Source organism: Grampus griseus (genome assembly GCF_964374135.1).
Source record: "Grampus griseus genome assembly, chromosome: 17".
In the NCBI taxonomy this organism is placed as follows: domain Eukaryota; kingdom Metazoa; phylum Chordata; class Mammalia; order Artiodactyla; family Delphinidae; genus Grampus; species Grampus griseus.
This window is the reverse complement of record NC_139011.1, coordinates 70,847,130-70,867,597: the sequence shown is the minus strand read 5'-3', so window position 1 is coordinate 70,867,597 and position 20,468 is coordinate 70,847,130. Positions and strand designations below refer to the sequence as shown.

Below are 20,468 nucleotides of genomic sequence, written 5' to 3'. Positions count from 1 at the left end.
GTATAACACACTGACAAGCAAAAAGGGTAGAACTAGTTTGAAATATATACACATATATACACACATATATTTATACATTTATATATTCACACACACATACACTGCATGCATAGTGAAAGAAGTTGCATGTATGCCTACAAAGAAATAAGGGCAAAGTTACACATCCTGCACACAGGACTGAGATTCTTTGTCCGTGTGGAAAACATCACTAAAATCCAAAGCAAGATTGAAAGTTCACTATAGACCTGAAAGCATTCAAGAGATATATCAGAAACACCTACATTTTGCTACATCAAGTAATATTTGAACTGTCTGTAACACTTTTTCACACAATATTTAATGCTGCTTCTCTAAGTGCAATAATAACTGCAGCAGTGACACACAAGTTGCAGAATCCATTTAGGAAAAATTGTTAAAATGGGAAACACACTCAATTATCTTTAATTGATTCCCAGAGGGTGAAAGTATCCCTTCCCTTTGATTCCAGGTTCCCTCAACATGATTTTCCTTTGGAAAACAGTGACCTTGAATCAATTTTTACAAGTTTTCTAGAAGATTAAGGTGTGACACTCAACCTGCTCATTAGTCTTTGTGTCAAGAGGTAGTCTTCCCTAGAAGAAAACACAGAGGAAAAGCTTCTTGACAATGATTTCTTGGATAGGACACCAAAAGCACAGGCAACAAAAGCAGAAATAAACAAGTGGGATTATGCCAAACTAAAAAGCTTCTGCACAGCAAAGGAAACAACTGATAAAATGAAGAAGCAACCTACAGAATGGGAGAAAACATCTGCAAACCATACATCTGATAAAGAATTAATATTCAAAATCTATAAAGAACTCTGACAACTCAATAGCAAAACACCAAATAACTTGATTTAAAAATGGGCAAAGGAACTGAATAGACATTCTACTAAAGAAGACATACAAATGTCCAACAGGTATATGAAAAGGTGCTCAACATCACTAATCATCAGAGCAATGCAAATCAAAACCAGAATGAGATATAACCTCACACCTCTATTACATATATATTAAAAAAAAAAAAAGCCAAGTGTTGGCAAGGATGTGGAGAAAAGAGAAAAGGGAACTCTTGTACTCTGCTGGTGGGGATGTAAACTGGTGCAGCCATGATAAAAAACAGTATGGAAGTTCCTCAAAGACTACAAATAGAGCTACCATATGATCCCACAATTCCACTTCTGGGTATATATCCCCAAAAATTGAAATAAGGGTCCCAAAGAGATCTGCACTCCCATGCTCATTAAAGCATTATTCATAATAGCCCAAGACACAGAAGCCACCTAAATGTCCATCGATGGGCAAATGGATAAAGAAAATGTGGTTTATGCTTATAATGGAATAGTATTCAGCCTTAAGAAGGAAATCCTGCCCTTGTGACAACATGAATGAACCTAGAAGAAATCATGCTAAGTCAGATAAGCCAGACACGGGAGGACAAATACTATGTCATATCACTCATATGAAGAATCTCAAACAGTCACAGAAGAGAGTAGAACAGTGGTTAACAGGGGGTGGGGAGAGGAAAACAGAGAGGTATTAGTCAAAAGATAACAAAATTTCAGTAATACCATATGAATAAGTCCTACTGATCTATTGTACACCATAGTGCCTCTAGTTTATACTGTATTACACACTTACAGATTTGCTAAGAGGGTAGATATGAAGTGTCCTTAATAACAATAATAAAGAGGGTGGGAAAACTTTTGCGGGCGATGGATATGTTTACGGCACGGGTGGTGGTGATGGTTTCATTCATGTATACTTATCTCCAAATTCATCAAATCGTATACATTAACATATACAGCTTTGTGTATGTTAAAAGAGGAAGAGAGAGAGAAACAGACAGGGTCCGGCATGATCCGTCCTGTTCTCTACTGTATCTGAACAAAGGACAGTGTGGACACATGGTGAACCTCAAATCCTCTGCTAAGCCATTAAAGTGAGTGGGTGCAAGCGCCAGTAAATGGAATGAGGAAAAACAGGTGTTTTCTCACACTGCCCAACAAATCACTTTCGTACCATCTAGTGTCAGAAGGAGACGACAGCAGGCTAGTACTGCCTGCTTTTTTCGGTCTTAACATATCCTTCTTTTAAAAGCCCAAATGTACGTATTCATAGCTTAGTTAAATTTCTACTAGAAATGCTTTAAAGTCATATTAGATTTCAATACTTCCGTTTTCAGACAAGGGTAAGGGCATATGCCAGAACATTATTGAAAGAAAACTTAAAAAGTAAAACAACAAACACAAATGTTAAATGGCCGGACTTGAAGTCAAGCACTGTGGATCTGAACCATAACTGCACAGTATTCCAGTTGTATGACTTTGGGAATATTATTTAAACAAGACTTACTTTTTTACCTCTGTAAAATGAGGAAAGTTATTTTGAGGGAGGATTCAATCAATTAAATCTAATAATGGCTATAAAGTACTTGCCTCAGTGTCTTGCGGGCACATAGGAAGCGCTCAAAAGTATTGGCCGCCATTATTACAAGTCAAAAACAATTCTGTAGGACTTCATACTCAACACACAAAAATAGACTGAAAAGTCAACAATATCGTAGTAGCTAATCCAGGTAACTATCCATCATCCAAAAATGTTAATCCCTTCACATCCTGCCCCCAAAGTACAGCACTGCCAAAACACAGTGTCACCACTAGACATGACCAAACAACAAGCCACCTGTCTTCTAGGATAAAGGGGCTGGGGGACCACAGTCCTAAGGGACAGCTAATACAAAGCAATGCTTTCACCAGAGCAATGCTGGTCTCTAATATTTATCAGTAATCATCCCACCATTATTAGTGTTCAGGGTACCAAAGACGAATGTGTGTGAATCTATGTGATTAACCAATACCAGGCTCAGCCCTTTCACAAAGGAGCTCTGATCTGTTCAACAAAGCACACTGTCCACCCACACCAGGGAGCAGAAACGTAAGCCCAGTTATACAAATCCAGAACCTAAAGCTGAAAGTTAACAATACGTATTTTTAAACTCTGAATTTTCAGAAGCAGGAATTTTAGGAATTGACTGCACTCCAGTTGCTATGTTTTCAGTCAGGTTTATACTAAAGAATAATCATTGAACCAATATATGCTCTCCACTTGTAAATATTCATGATAGGTAAGCATTTGCTTATGAAATCTTCACTTTCTAATCAAAGTGGCAGAAAATTGATATGTATGACATTTTTGTATACAGTTTGTATATTTTGATATCAATATCTACAATTCTAAAATATTCATATTGGAAATAGATAACAATTACTGCACCAAACCCATTCATTCATCCTTCATTCTTATAACAAGTATTCACTGAGGACCTACTCAGGGCCAGGTATTGTGCTAGTGCTAAAACTGAAGTCAAGCTTTTATAGTCTCTTCTTCATTATTATCAACTATTTAGGATAAAGTTATGAGGAGAAATGACAATGGATTTAAATCCTGTTATGATTGTACTTTTATTAAAATTTCTATTAATTTTTGTATTAAGCAATTACAGACTTAATTAATCTTTCCACTTTCCTATAGACAAAAAAATGATCCCATCCCAAATCCTTCTATGTTGAAAAAAAATGCCAAAGCCATAAAATGAGCGCTTCAGCTATAAAAATGCACGATATAATAGATGTCACCTTCTCTTATTCAGCAAAGGGGCATTCTATAACTTTGTCCTTTGTCTTTCACAGAACAGTAACCTGAAGTCGTTTCAGTGGGGTTTTACTTTGGATAAAGTACAAAAATATTCTTCTCTAAGAAGCCGTTAATCTTTCCTCTGCAGCTGATGATTCTCTCTGCTCACCTGATTTTGGGGAAATCAGTGAAGTACAGCGTCCTGTTACCGCGGACCCCTTGCACTCCTCAGAGCCACCCTGGGCTTTCTCCTCCAGGCTGTGGGTAGCAGTAAGCAGGGATGCACCTCAATGCCTGCAGCCCACATCACATTTTCCAAAAGATTTTAAAGATGCACAGAGTTACATGGATACATAACAAACATTCAAACCTTACTTGTGAATTGATGGCTAAGGAAGAGAGACATCAATGAATAGCTCGTGGTACTCTGCGCACCTTGGGACCCAAAATTCTCCAATTATTATGTATTAGCATAGACACTGAGTATGTACAAATGTTTGCCTTCTATCCTGCTCCTCGTGGGCCACCAGCAAAGTGATTCCAGTCCCAGTCTTTTCTGCTCTCTGAAACTTCTTGCAAGAGGCTGTATAGTTTAATGCAAAGAGTACGGGGGATCCGGCTGTTGTGTTAGCTTTCTGTGGCCACTGTAACGAATTACCACAAATCTGTGGTTTAGACAATACTAGTTTACTATCGGGTGGTTCTGTCGGCCAGTAGTCCAAAATGGCTCTCCCTAGGCTAAGATCAAGGTGGAAGCAGGGCGAGATTTCTTTCTGGAGGCTCTAGAGGGGAATCTGTTTCCTTGTTTACCCAGCTTCGAGAGCCTGCCTGCATTCTTTGGCCTTGGCACTCCTTAATCCATCTCCAGAGCCAGCAACAGTCAACTGACCTCCTCTCCTGCCTCCCTCTTCCAGGTTTAGTGTGTGATTACATTGGGTCCACCCCATAGTTTGGTATCACCCCCCATTTTAAGGTTAGCTGATGAGCAACCTTCATTCCACTTTGCAGAGTGACTTATTCACAGGTTCTGGAGATTAAGTGTGAAAAACTTAATCTCCAGGATCGTCACTTTGAATGACACACAACTAAACAGCAACGTATGTGTTTTTCAAAACTTACCTGTTCCACTAATTACATAGTGGGAATACTCTCTATCTTCAGGAACTTTTTTTTTTAAGTTACAAAATAAAATAGTGATGCAGCCTGAAATGTCTCAAATGGTAACAAGACCAATCCAAACTCCGCAGCTTAGTAAAGGTAAGTGTAGCACCCTGCAGGAATTGATCAGTCATTTAATCAAGAGTCACAAATGTGCCTGGAGATGTCCCTATCACCTCCTATGTAAAAACATAAAAATCCACCTGTTAAATCAGCATTCTTCTGAATAGATAATGACTTTGCTTTCAGCTGCCCACATCCTTATCCTACATTTTCTTATAAGAAAAAGGGAAGAAAGAAGAAAAACATCCACTAGTGATGACAACCTAGTTCCTCTCGCTTTCTAGGCAATGGTAACAATGTGAGGGACCTGGGGCACCAGGGGCCGCCTTGGGGAGTAATTAAGTGATTAGAAAGAAGAAAATTGACTTGTGTGATACCGTTATGTCAACAAACCAACATTTCAAAACAACGTGTTACCTACATAACCCTGACAATTCATAACTCAAAAAAAATCACTGATTGAATTTTTACATTGACTAAAATTCATCTTAAAAACATGTAAATCTTATTTCTTACCAATTACAGCATGTTGGAGGTGTGGGGATTTGTGTGTTGGGGGAGAAGGATGAAAGAGGGAAGGAAACTCATCCCACTTTTTTTCCCCCTCAACAGCAACTAAGAGAAAAGGATCTTTGGGAAGAACCAAGGAAGCCTAATTGTGCAAGCCAACTGTCTTTCAAGTGACTTCACACTTTACAAAACGTGTTCACGTTTCTCATGCACTTTGCTTCTCGTATCTACCTTGTATGGTCGCTGTTAATTCCATTTTCTATTAAGGAAGATGACGGAGAGATTATTCAGAGGTCACAGAATGTGGACCCTCTGAATCTCCGAAGGAGGGGGACTCTCTTTGATGTCATCCAGAAGATGTCATTTGTGAGGTGTCCTCTCCTGGGTTCAAATCATTTATTTATTTATTTAACAACTTTATTGGAGTATAATTTCTTTACAGTGTTGTGTTACTTTCTGCTGTATAACAAAGTGAATCAGCTATATGCATACGTATATTCCCATATGCCCTACCTCTTGCGTCTCCCTCCCACCCGCCTTATCCCACCCCTCTAGGTGGTCACAAAGCATGGAGCTGATCTCCCTGTGCTATGCAGCTGCTTCCCACTAGCTATCTATTTTACATTAGATAGTGTATATATGTCAATACCACTCTCTTACTTCATCCCAGCTTACCCTTCCCCCTCCCCGTGTCCTCAAGTCCATTCTCTACGACTGTGATAGTGAGAGGCCCGCGCACCGCAATGAAGAGTGGCCCCCGCTTGCCACAACTAGAGAAAGCCCTTGCACAGAAACAAAGACCCAACACAGCAAAAATAAATAAAATAAATTAATAAATTAATAAACTCCTACCCCCAACATCTTCTTTAAAAAAAAAGAAAGAGGAGTGTCACAGTCTGAAACAGAGATTGGAGTTCTGGTGACCTCAGGAAGCTGGAAGAGGCAAGGAAATGGATTCGCTCCTGGACCCACCAAAAGGAATGCAACCCTACCAACACCTTAACTGAAGCCAGTAAGGCCCATTTCAGACTTCTCATATCCCGAGCTGTAAGCTTAAAAACTGTGTGCTATTGTCCTTTCCCCATGATACTTTCTGTAAACACTTTCTCCTATTCATTATAAACTTTTAATTCTGTTTTAAGTGTGCTCTTCAGGAAGTATAATATTTAGTGCCAATTTTTATTTCATTTATTTAAAATAATTTAACTATTTTATATTTATTTTCTATTGTTTTGGTAGGGCTGACTTTTGTCCTTTTTACAGGGGATGGGGAGGTAGGGAAAGAATAGTAGAGATGTGTTTGTTTTCAACTCTGCCTTGCTACAGACTCTGCTTTTATATGATGTTGTCTTCTAAAATAAATTGGAAAGTATGTATCTGTATTTAAGTCTATTATTAGTAAACAGTGATTTTTTAAAAACATGTATCTAATTATTGGACAAAAACATATTTCATATTTTATATATATATCCACATATATATATATCATATATATATCATGACTTTCTGGAAATGAACTGGGTTTCCTAGCACCACCCAAATCTTATCTTCTAAGTTAGAATCCTATTACTACACTGACCCTGAATGCTGGTTCTTCTAAAAAGAAAAAAATGATTAAAAACATTTTAAAAGAATTTATCAAAGTTTTATTTTAAATGTATCATTCTTTTTGTCTTATGAAAGAAATACGTATGTATTATGACAATTTAAAAATATAAGCATGAAAAAGGAAATAATAATCATTTCACAAAAAAGATACCACCTAGATATAATCACTGTTAGAAGTCTGGGTTTGGGTTCCAGTAATGGTGAGGTAGCTTGAAATAACCTAACGTTTTCACAGATAGCAAAAGACAAAACAAACAAACAAAAAATGATTTAAATGCACTAGAGAACAAGCAAAAGAAGGCAGATACTGAAGGGGAGTCAACCCTTAAAGAACAGACCCATAATGAATTAAGTCCAGGGTAGACAGTATTTCCTCTGACCCGTCTGCAAGGGGGAGAGACAGCTGGAACTCAAGCAAAAAGCTACAATATTACTGACTGAGGTGTCAGAGTTTGAGATACTGAAGTGGCTGGAAGTCAAGAAGAGAAACCTAGAAAAACATGCATATAGACACCCTTCAAATTGTTGGCCAAACCTGGAAGTGTGCATCTGTAGAGGAGACTTCAAAGAGCCCTGTGGAAAGCATCAGCTGCAATATTCAAAGAACTGAGCAGAGATTTCTGCTGCTGCCCACTGCTGGGGAGACAGGAGTTTAGGGTTTGAATCCCATCAAAGAAAAGAAGCTTGGTAAATATCTTGAGCTTTCCATAGACTCATCTTTATAAAGGATAAAACTAAGCTTCCCCCAAGTTCAAGAGAATCGGCCAGAAATACATCTGCACACTAAAACAAAATGCAACACTCTTCAGGGGAAGACAATAAAATTCAGAATCTAGAAAGATAGGGTTTATAAACTAACAGACTGGCCACATCAGACATAGGTGAAAATAGCGAGCAACTGGAACTCTCATATAGTATGTACTGGTGGAAGTGTTACAAAAGTACAATTACATTGGAAACATGGCATTTTCCAAAATGGGTGTGAGTGTAAGTCTTTACCCTATGATCCATCAACCTTCTCATAGGTTTCAGGATTTTAACCCAAGAAGGAACTAAATATATGTCCACAAAGAGTCTTGTAAAAGAATGTCTACATATGCTTTATTTGTAATGGTCCCGGACTGGAAATAACTAAAAGTCCATTAAAAGGACTTTTAAGATGACCAACTTGTAGTGAACACATACACACACACATACATAATAAATGTAGTATATATATATATATATATAGTAGATATATACATGTATATACCACAGTTGATATATAGAGAGAACATAAACTACTCTGCAATGAAACAGAATGAATGAATTACTGATATATGCAACAACATGGGTGAATCTCAAAATCATTTTGTTGACAGAAGAAAGCCATACACAAAAGAAGATACTGCATAATCCCATTTATAAGAAGTTCAAGAACAGGCAAAACTAAATCAGAGCTCAGGGGTGGGGACTAACTAGAAAGAGGTGTGAGAAAATATTCTATTTCTTGACTGGGGTGACGGTTACACGGGTGTCTACATGTATGAAAACTAATCGAATGGTACATTTAAAATCTACACAGTTCACTGTATGTAAATTTGCCCCCCCCTCAAATGTCTGTGGTATATCCTTGCAGCCTTTTATATTTTTAAGAAAGATAAACACAACCCCTGACATCGAGATGCCTGCTTGGCACTCCTAATGCGGACAAAAAGTGTTGCCTGCCATTCTAGTAAACAAAATGCTGTCTAGCCACCCGCCACTGTAGCCACCCCTGACCGTGTGGGGCACTCTGGGGGGAATTCAGGATGGAGAAAAACAGGATGCTGGCCCCAGGTAGTGAAGATACATATATAAGAAATCATTTCAATGAGCCTGGACTCTTGCACCTTCCCATAGGTAGAAAAGCACTAAAATCGTTAACTTGAAATGTCTGTTTTTTTGTGATCAGCAGTAATCTTTTGATGTTCAACTGTATGATGTTTTTTTTTTCAGCAAAAACTCCTATATATCCTGGCGCCTCCCTTGCCTCTTCGGAACAGTTCCTCAGAGCTACCTGAGAGGCTGTCTTCTGGGCTATATAGTCTTCAGTAAGGTTCCGGGATACAACATAACTCACAACTTTTAGGTTCTGTATTTCTCTTCAGTTGACAGTAGCTACCACACTTCGCTCTTCTGATGAACAGAAACAATTGCACAAACATTAAGCCATTCTTAATAACAAACATTTAAGTGATCAAAGAAAGCCACTCTGTGACTATTATAAAGTCAAAAACGAGATCAATCCATAATCATGTCTAAATACTGACAAAAATCATGAATACTAAGTCAATAAAATGACCAAATATCCCCCAAACCTTACTAATTCTAGAGTCTGTTGCTTACTTACTAATTGCTGATTCAGCCTCAAAGCATTCCTCTTGCCTCATAGAGGAGATTAAGGTTTCCAGTCATAGACCAGCCCCAGCTTTCTGAGAGTTTCTTACCAACAGAGCAAAAGCTTGCTTCTTGGAACCTTCCCCCAAATCACATAACACAAACCCAAATGCCATAAATAGGTCCTTTCTACACTCTTTTACCCAGAATGAATGGCGTGTGTTCCTTCTAGTTGCCATAAACAATAACTCAACTTGTTCCACTACAGGTGTGTTCCTAGCAGTCTTTGGCTGGAGGTCATGGACATCATGCATACGAACGGTGTTTTTAAATTTTTTTCACTTAATGTATCTTGAATATGGCTTTCTATGTCTTCATATAGTCTACATTATAGTTTTTTATGGCTACATAACTTTCTACTACTCGGATATGCTAGAATTTCTTTAACTAAACCAATATTTTTCAGAAATCTAGGTTTTTTTTCTAATGTTTCACTATTATAAGCAGCCCCGATGAGCACTGAGCTGGTGAAATCTTTAAGGACCTTCACAATTATTTCACCAGGAGCAATTTCTTTAAATAAAATTACTGGAATTACTGGCTCAAGAGATATGAAACAATACTACATTGCACTCTTGTCGGAATATAAAATCTTAGCTACTGTAGGACAGACAGCACTTCAATCCACTTCAAACAGGCTACCATGCCCATTAACTCTCAGCTTCACTCTTACCAATTCGGCATCTTGTCAACTCTGATGGTCCTTTGTCCTCAACACACTAGACTTCTCAGCAGCATCTGCACAGGTAACTCCCCCTACTTGTTTAAATATGTCCTTACCTAGCTTCTGGGACACCACATTCACTTGGTTTTCTTCCCATGCCACTGGCCCCTCCTTCTCAGTCTCCTTTGGTGGTCCTTCTTCTTCTGCCAGACTCTTCAACAAGGAGAGTGGCCCGGGCCCCCTACTTTTCCATCAAACTTTTTCACAAGGTGACCAATCTATACTCATGATTTTATGTTCCATTTTCATATTTGTGACTTTCGTAATTAAATATCCTCCCCGGACCTCGCCACTGAGCACCAGAAACACAGACTTCACTATTTATCTAACACGTCCCTCCAAACCTGCCCTACCTCAGGGAATGACACCACACACTCCACCCAGATGATCAGACAAAAACAAAAAACAAGGGAGGAAAAAAGAAAAAAAAGCTATGAAGAAGAACCTGATAGTATGAAAAGTGACCCGGTTAGAAAAGACAAATGAGTGATTTCAAAGTTAGTGCTTTTATGTTGAACTTCTCTTGTTTCTCCTTCCACATTTCAAATCAGATAATGAAGTGACACACTTCTGGGTTTTGGTGTTAATATGTTGTTTATTCTGTTCTAATGAAAATAACGGAGTAAATGTATAAAATACACATTATAAGTTTATTAAGTCCTCACAAAAATCCCATGAGGTGCATTTTTCCAGATGCGGACCAGTGGTAAACTGAGGCACTGACAGGCACCCAGGGGTACTGCTCATACCTTACACTGGCATTTTCCTAAAACATTTCACTTTTAGTGGAATGAAAAGAAAGAAAATTCCGCTCCTGAAATACTCTATGAATGCTAGGCCACAAAGCATCAACTCACGGTAACAAGGCACCAAAGCGTGTCTGGAAGCCATGCGTGATGCATAACGTATAATGCAAACCTAGGGCAGACTACAACCGAGCCCGAGCAGCAAATCGAATTGGTCCCCACGCTTGCATACGTGTGCGTGTGCCTGGGAAAGAGGCAGACGGAGCCTTTGTCTTTACACACGACCCCCAGAGACGCCGGCGCCCGCAATCATGGAAGGGGCTCCCTGGACCATCTGGGTCGCGCGCGGTCGCGGGGCCCACGACGCATGCGTGACCCAGGCGCGAGGCTGCTCGGCCGGGCGGCTGGGCGCTTACCTGGTGCGCCGGGCGTGCAGATACAGTACCAGCAGCAGCAGGGCCGCAGCGAGGACCAGGCCCGGGGGGCTGAGAGGCCGCGGCAGCCACGGCTCCAGCGAGAAGCTGCCCATGCCCGCGGCCACGTCTTCCACCGTCCGGATCGCGCGCGGCCGCGGGGGGCGGCCCGGGGTGTCTCTCCGAGCTGCGCGGCCGGCGAGTCTGCAGCCGGCAGAGGGTCCCGGGAGGCTGGCCTGGCGAGGCGCCGCCTGAAATGTCACCGAGGGCCCCCGGGGCCGAGTCTCAAAGTTCCCGGACTCCCCTCCCCCGGCCCACCCCTCCCCCCCCCATGCGCACCGCCCCGCTCGGCCACCGCCTCCCGCCCGGCCGCCTCTGGAAAACTGCGCGCCGCCCACCCCCGCCCCCCCGCCCCCGGGGCAGGAAGAAGGGCTAGAGAAGAGGGGGAAAGGGGCTAGGATTTCCCGAGCTCGAGCCGCTGAAGGCCTGAGGGAAGGGGATTTCAGTTCGGAGTTGGAAATGAGTCGTTCGGGTCCGTCATCCCCTCGCCCGCGACCCGCGACCGCGCTGGCCCTCGAAGAGGGTTGGGACTGTGCCCGCCGCGCCCTGGCCCCGGCGACCTCTTCGGCAGCCCCTCCCTCCCCGCCCCCAGCCGGCGGGCTGCCCGCGCGCCCGCGCTGCCCTTCGCGCGCCCGCGCCCCCCCTTCCACGCCGCGCTTCCTTGCTCGCCCCCGCGCCTGCTGGTCGCCGAGGCCAGTCCCAGAGGCCGGCAAGACAGGGCCCAGAGCTGGGCCGGGACCCTCCGGGAGTCCCCATGGGACACACCATCCAGGAAGAGAGAAGACAGAGGAAACGAGCTATTGCAAAACGACGCTAAGGTACTACGACATAAGTGGTACAAGCCCCGCAGGTTGTCCTTAGAAAGGATGAGGGAGAAACTTTGAAAATGTCTTTTCCTGAGTAATGACCATTCACATTACTTCGCACGTGTGTATTTACTCTCCACACCAAACTTGGAACGTAAGTTTTAGCAATGTATTAGAGAACATATAATGAGGCTCAGGTTAAGGTAACTTACCCTGGTTCTTCGGTTGATAAGTAATTAAAAAACATTCTAGGGCTTCCCTGGTGGCGCAGTGGTTGAGAGTCCGCCTGCCGATGCAGGGGACACGGGTTCGTGCCCCGGTCTGGGAGGACCCCACATGCCGCGGAGCGGCTGGGCCCGTGAGCCATGGCCGCTGAGCCTGCGCGTCCGGGAGCCTGTGCTCCGCAACCTGAGAGGCCCACGTACGGCAAAAAGAAACAAAAAAAACCCAAAACCATTCTAACCAAGGGTATTCCAGTGCCACTGTGTTCTTTCCTTTATGCAAGATTTTATTTGCGCAGTTCTCAAGACTATTACAGCAGCTTCACAACTGGTCTCCGTACCTCCGACCTTTGAGTTTTCCAGCCCATCCTCTCCATTGCCACGTCCCTAAAGCACAGACCTATCCAGCTCTGACCCTGTTCGAAACTCTTACTGGTTGCCTTTGTGATAAAGATAAATCTTCATCCTGCAATGAGAAGTCTCCACAATTTGTCTCCATCCCATGGCTAGGACAGTTCCATATACAAGAAAGCTTGAGCCACAGTGTCCCTCACAATCAGCCCTTTCACACCTTGGCTTATGACATTCTCTCTGCCTGAAAAAGTTTCCTCTCTCCCCTAAATACTAAAATGCTACCTACCTGTCAATGCCCAGTTCAAATACCACTTCCTTCTAGAAATTATTCCTTACTCTTGTAATTAATCTCTCCCTCCTCTGTACTTTTAACACTGTCTCTGCTTTTGACTCCATCACATTTTCCCTCTCTATCTGAGTTATTTCTGTCTATGTCTGTCTGGCCTGCTATAGAAGGTGAGAATCATCTCTTAGACAACTTTGTCTGCAACTACTCTCCACCTCCTGTCACCCTGGCCCCCGACGCTGGAGTTGAGGTACTGTAGTTGGAAGTACTTTGCATGTGCCTGGCCCTTGGTCCATGCTCCAGAACTGAATTACTGCTGTGTTGCTGTCCTTGGCCTTAAAGCTGTGAATGGCTGGGCAAGCATGAGAATTCTAATGTTTATGAGTTTCTTCATCTGACTTTTATTCCAGGGTTTTCTACTGCCTTTCCTTTCTCCTGTCATAGATTCAGTTTTCCAGGAAATCAGGGTACAGTGAGCCAACAGCTATTCTGTCTCCTCCAAGAAAAAGCAAATTGGTTTCCATCACTACCTGGCCAGGAGAGCCAGCATGCAGGATGGTATCCATGCCGTGCCTTTCTGTACCCACTGCAAAAAGTGCCTCTCACTAATTTTCACGAGAATCCTCAACTTTTATACTTTAGTTTTCCATTTGATCTCCTGGATGACTCTCCTCTTTGAAAACAGAGGTTAAAATGTTCAGCGTTAATCAATTTGTTGAACATTTACCATGTGCCAAGCACCATGCTAAACATTTTATTTTATAACAATAATAACAGAAAACACCTGCAGTTAATCACAGTGTCTTATGTAGGTGGAAGGAAGAATACTACACTGTCACCTACTAGATTTGGTTAGCGACTGTGTCATCTCCCTATGGTATCTTACCTAGAATGCTTTATGGTATTCACTTAATAAATTTTGAATATATGTTTCTTTTGTGTTTTCCACTTCTGCTAAAAGGGGGCTCCATGCTGTAAACTGACCTGGTTGAAATAAAATCTAAAGACCTCTTTTATTCCTCTTTTGCTTTTGTAGCCCAATATCAGCATCATGATATTCAATCCAGTTCAATTTATTTTACCTCCAAAACATGCCTTTATTCCCATCACTTCTCTGACAGAGATGACTAGTTGACCCTCCATGTCTGCTTCCCCCTCCTTCTCAGTAACAGGCCTCGATTTTTAACTGAGCCCATGGCTGTCCATTATAAAGACTGCTTTCCCAGCCTTCCTTGTAGTTAGAAGTGACCATGCAACTGAATTCTCACCAGTAGGCTAAGTTTCAGGTGTTACTTCAGGGAAGTGGCCTTAACAGGAATGGTCGGGCCCTTTGCTTCCTTCCTCTTTTCTGCTGTTTAGAATATAGACACTATGCCTGGAACTCAAGCAACCATCGGAGCACGTATAAGTATGTCCCAAATATTGCATTCAGTATTATTTGCTGTTAATATGAAATTCAAATTTATCTTGGGATTCTATATTTTTTTTGGTTAAATCTGGTAACTCTAGTTTAATTTCAACACAGGGGTTCATAAGGCATACAGGTAAGGCAACTAAATTCTAGCTGACCAATGGTCCCCTCCAGAAATCAGCCACAAATATTTCTTTCAACACTGGCTACCAATGTTAGTATCTTATGTACCTTGGCTACACGAATTAGACCAGGGTTAACAGTCAGATCTAAAAGAATCATGGGGTGGCCTTTATACTTTGAGGTATCCAGATGTGGAAATGTGTTCAGTACAGATAGCAACTAGCCTAATCATCTTTCTTCAGAAAATATTGATTGTGAGACACACGGAGAGAGAAAAATACAGAAGTAGGACCAGACGGAGTAAAGGGAGAGCGTGATATATTGGAGTCTCTAAAGGACGGGTTATGAAACTCTAGGTGACAGGTCATACTCCAAAGCCTTCCCCTTCAGCCCAGTTGACCCTCATCTACCAGGTGGTCTAAGCTGTCAGCCTCTTTCTCTGTTCTCGTTCTAGTCTATGATTAGGGCTTGAATTCTGTCCCTGTTTCCCTTGAGGCCTTCTCTTTTGAATCTAAAGAGCATGTTTGGAAGTCACCAAAACTTGAAAAATGACTATTTCCCTGCATTTCAACATCTATGTCCTAATTCTCCTGCTCTGACTTTGTCGTTTTTTTCTTTTTTTTTTTTTTTGACCGCTTGGCTGTGGGATCTTAGTTCCCCAGCCAGGAATTAAACCCAGGCCCTAAAACAGTGAAAGCATGGAGTCCTAACCCCTGGACCGCCAGGGGATTTCCAGTCGTGCTCTGACTTTGAAAATATGAATACACTGGATTGAGACCTCCAAGTCCACCTATTTTGTCAGTAACTTCTTTTAAGTGCAAATTGTGTCCATGGCACTATGTCTGGACTGCTGGAGCTATAAAAGTGAATGAGATGGCTCTTCCTTCAAAGAGATGGACCTAAAAGGACTAAAAGCGTTGACATTGGAAAGGAGAAAGAAAAGAGGCTAGTCCACATGAGATTGTGGGGTGAAAATGAAGGGATTTAAGAACAGGCACCAATATGGCTGCAATCTTGTGAGCTCCTGGGAAGCAAAAAATGTGCCGGGGAAAGGGCATCTTGTAGGCTTTAGTTATTGGGAAACATTTGAAAGTCCCACTGTGGAAATTGTCAAAGGAATTTTACACATTTTTTTTCTAATATTGGGAATTTCCTAAAAGCAGGTTTGAGTATTCAGGCCTGAAATGTCCCATAACCTTTTGACATAAAATGTAGATTGGGTTCGAATCAGAACTTTAACTGAAAAGAATGACTGCTGTTATTCTCCCCTTGCTCGTGAGCTCTGTCTTAACTAACTTTGACTTCCTATCCCCTTCTGTTAGAATTAAGACCACTTCTGGGCAAAATTGTGAAGCAGAGGAAGGGAAGAAAACTGAAAAGGATGGAGAGGACCTGCCATGGGCCAGGTACTGCTTCATGTTTTACACACACATTTTATTTAATCTTCAGAACCTACCTCTGATGTAGGCATTACTAGTCCTTTAGACATAAAGAAAACCAAGACTCAAAGAATTTCAGGGCGCCCGTGATTATTCAGCTAGTACATTCCACTGTGCATTCATCCCTCCTTCCACAGTACCATCTTGCCTTCCTCAGAGCTTTCTTTCGCTAACCCCTTACCACATCTGTTCAATCATTCTGGCCTCCATTTTTAGGGATCCTCTCTTTACCTTGAGCTGCCCATAACCGAGGCACCCCATGGAGACAGTTGGGCCTCTGCTTTATACCCTGGCCTACCTCAGAGCTACCTCACTAGCTCGGAGGCTAGTCTTGGCTTTCCCATCTGAAAAATGTTATAAGACTACTTTCCGTGTAGGTTTATGAGGATGAATTTGTGAACAGTAAATATATGACAGTCAGAATGCCTGGGGTTTCTCCCTTTCTTTGCATTGGAGCACCTTCTGCTCCTTTGGCAGAGGGTATAAATAGAAATGAGTTTATCAGACAAGCTCGGCCCAACTAAGGTGTTAGCCTGTTGATGTATTACTTCTACCCAATTAAAATGTAAAATGTGCCATTTCTTGCTTGATTAAGGTAGCTATTCTGGTTGTAGCTAAGATAGCAGTGATGGTAAATATATATATATGTCCTGAAACCTGAGTCTGCCGTCAGTATTGTTTAATCGGCACAGAGTGAATAGTGAGGCACCTTAGATGCTGGCCCTGAACCTGACCAAAAATATCTTAAATCACAAATTTTTCCTCTTATTCTGTCTTTCTTTAACATGTAAACAATGCACTTCTTTTCCCTTTAGTTTCCCTTTCTCCTAAAAAGCCAATTTATAGTGTTGACCTAGCACTCAGCTTACACATACAGACATGGCAGGCAGGAATGCTTATTCGATAAAATGCTGTTGAATGAACAGAGTGACCCAACAATAGAGAGTGTTGTTACATTTAACTCTTTTTTTTTAATAAAGTACAATTTTAGGTAAGGTCTGAATATAATTATTTTGAAGCAGCTTTAAAAATGGTGGAACAGATGGCTCTGATTATCTCCAAGAGGAAGGAAAAGATTCAAGAGTTTTGTCATTTCTTGTTTAATAGTCTTGGCATTACTTATACATACTTGAGTTTTGAATACACTGGCTTATAAATTCACAATCCCACGCTAACCCTTAGTTCATACTCATGATCTGACCCTACTTCCCATGCCAAGATTTGAGACTCTCCATCTCTGTTTCTGATTCACTGGCTTTTCCAACATTTCATTTCCTGATTAGCCACTGAACCCAGATTTCTGAGGACAGAAAGCACAAGGATCCCCACAAACTTATCCCCCAGCTATCTCTGTTCACTAAGGGAGAATTTTAGACTCAAAAACTTCTTTTGGGGGTGGGGGTGGACGGTTTGGGCCAGGCTGGTTCCTGGAGAAGCAACAAAAGCCCTGGTCTGGAATAAAATCTACCCACCAGGTTCTGCTGTTTCTGCCTGTTACAGAAGAGGTTTTGGAAAACAGACTCAGAGAGAGACAGACCAGCACAGGACTATATTAGGACAGAGTCTCAGGATCAACACCAGGGGTTGAAACTGACAGACAGAGGGCAGTATTGGGTTGGGGTGCAGTCTCATCCAAAGACTCGGCCCGTGAGGATACTGAGAACCCAGGCGGCCCTTTAGAATTACCCCAAGATGGGGTGAAGGTCCAGGCCTTCAGATCTCAATATCAACATGCCTTTGGTTGTGGACTGCCCTCAGGATAATGGAAAGCTGAGGGTGACCTTGGAGAGGAACTCTTCTTTAGCTGAAGGCAATTCCTGAAGCAGCTGGTGACACTCCCAGAAGCGGAGCGCATAGGTTCTCCCATCCTGACAGAATCTGAGCGACACAACACAGTGACCACTAAATACACAGTGTCCACTACATACACAGTGTCCACCACATACACAGTGTCCACCACGTACACAATGACCACTACATACACAGTGTCCACCACATACGCAGTGACCACTACGTACACAGCGGCCACTATGTACGCAGTGACAACTACATATGCATAGTGTCCACTATGTACACAGTGACCACTACATAGTGTCGCTATGGTGCCACAGAAATGTATCAGGGCAGGTAGCGCATAGATGGTGATGAGTCTTGCATTCATTCATTTTGTAGTTGTTCTCTTTCTCACTAGCAGAACCATAGTAACACTAGCCTCTCAGCTTCTGAGATACAGCAGTCATGTTTATTAAATGATTCTAATGTTAAAGAAAAAATCTTTAGACTACAGTACACCACCCTTATCTGCAGGGGATACCTTCCATGACCCCCAGTGGATGCTAAAAATGACAGATAGTACCAAACCCTATATTTGTTTTTTCCTGTACAGACATACCTATGATAAAGTTTAATTTATAAAGTAGGCACCAGAAGAGATTAATAACAAAACAAATAACAAAACAGAACAATGATAATAATATACTGTAATAAAAGTTATGTGAAAGTGATCTCTCTCTCTCTCTCAAAAAAAAATCTTATTGTGCAAATTTAATGCCTTTTCCATCTTAACTAAGCACTTATCCTGCACCTTGGCCATAGCTTTTGCAGACGGAGGTGCGACAGCAAACCTCGCACCAATTTATTTTTCATTCTGCACAATTTCACAGACAGAAGATTTGTTCTTACCACAGATCTTAGCAACCTCAGCATACGATTTTTTTTCTTTCTTTATTAAGTGAAGAATTTTCACCTTTTCACCCTTAAGACTTCTCTTTGGCATCTTGCCAGGATCACTACTCTTGCACTTTGGGGTCATCATGAAGTAACATAAGAGTTACTTGAACACAAGCACTGTGATACAGCACCAGTCCATCTGATAACCGAGAGGGCTACTAAGTGACTAACAGGCAGGTTACGCTGAACAAAGGGGTGGTTCACGTCCCAGGTGGGATGGAGCGGATGGCGTTAGATTTCATCACGCTACTCAGAATAATAGGAACTTTAAAACGTATACATTGTTCATTTCTGGAATTTTCCATTTAACATTTTCAGACCGCAGTGGACTGAGGATAACTGAAACTTCGTAAAGTGAAACCATGGGTAAGGGGGGGGACTGGTGTGTTTATGAGTCAAAGATTTATTACAATATTGCAACAGGAAAGCCTCTAGGAGGTCAGTTCAAACATTTACTCTGATTAGAAACACTATAGAAAGAGAACGTCAGCTAACCACTGTTCAACTCCTGGCTGATAGGGGACAGTCGATGAGGGTGTTGACTCAAGCAAGTCCAAACCCATGAAATTTTATCAGAAAACCACTTAAGCATGTTTCAGGAATGCTAAGCTCTTTCCTTTCACTAGGCAAAATTTCTGCTGCAGACGAGGTTGGGGACAATTTTTCTTTTACATTAACTAGCTACATTTTGTTTATTCAGTCTATCACAGTGACCCTTCCTTCACAGAGCCCCACCCCTCTTATCTGGCTGGTTGCAACCTGGATTCATGGGAAGTCCTTCGATACCCACACCTTTCTTTACAGACTAGAGAAGACGCCATTCGCTCTTTATCCCCCATTCCTATCTGACTCCTCAGTGTGTGAACTCTGTTCTCAGATTTCTCCCCACCTTCCACTTTCTTGTCCAAGGCTCAACTGGAAAATGACCAAATTCATTCCCTCAAGGTTTTCTGAAGCTTTTTTCTCGTTTCCTCCTCCAGTTTTCTGATCACTAACATTCCCACGGTTGATCCATTCCTTTCCCCTTTCCTCTCTGAAGTCTGGCATTTTCTTCCACCAACAAAGAGTGCTACATTTTGACATTATGAAAGCAATAAATACTAGCAATTATACGTTTGCTGGAAGTTTTGAATATTCTTATTTATGAGCAAACATTGCACTAACGCAAGAAGAAATTAATTGATTTGTAATGATTCTGAAAAAAAGTCTGATTTTCTGCTTGCTGGGGTTCAGCTATCACTCAGATGGGTATATAAGACAACATCAGCCAGCGACTTCCTAAAATCACATGTGCAGGATCTGTTTTGATCCTAGAACAACTGATAACCAGAGGCAACTCTGTACTTTCACTTGTTTCTGCAAGAAACCCAAACACAGCAGGCACTGAAGCCTGTGCTACAAATTTGTAAGAGGCCACATTGTACAGAACATAAGGTTCCACACAAAATATCCTCAACGTTTTATGTTCCCCTAGTCCTCTTGGACTGCATTGCAGTTGGAAATTTCTTTCTCTTCCCCCTGACAGAGTCCAGCCTCTCCAGTTCTACTTTCCCTCCAGAATTTTCCTCTTCAAATATCAAATATCTCCTGATTTTGTAAAGCAAAGCAATTCAACTCACACCTTTTTTTTTTTGTGGTACGCGGGCCTCTCACTGTTGTGGTGTCTCCCGTTGCGGAGCACAGGCTCCAGACGCGCAGGCCCAGCGTCCATGGCTCACGGGCCCAGCCGCTCCGCGGCATGT

General features: G+C 41.9%; 1 protein-coding gene across 1 annotated transcript in view; it reads right to left on the bottom strand.

Moving 5' to 3' along the window:
• Positions 1-11,412, bottom strand: part of CYP7B1 (cytochrome P450 family 7 subfamily B member 1) — a gene marked incomplete at its 5' end in the record, with an annotated part of 182,147 nt that extends 170,735 nt beyond the window's left edge. The window contains one exon of the mRNA XM_082675252.1: positions 11,300-11,412. Within this exon, the coding sequence (XP_082531378.1) occupies positions 11,300-11,412 (113 nt within the window). The remainder of the gene's footprint in view (positions 1-11,299) is intronic.
• Between the last annotated feature and the right edge of the window lie 9,056 nt (positions 11,413-20,468).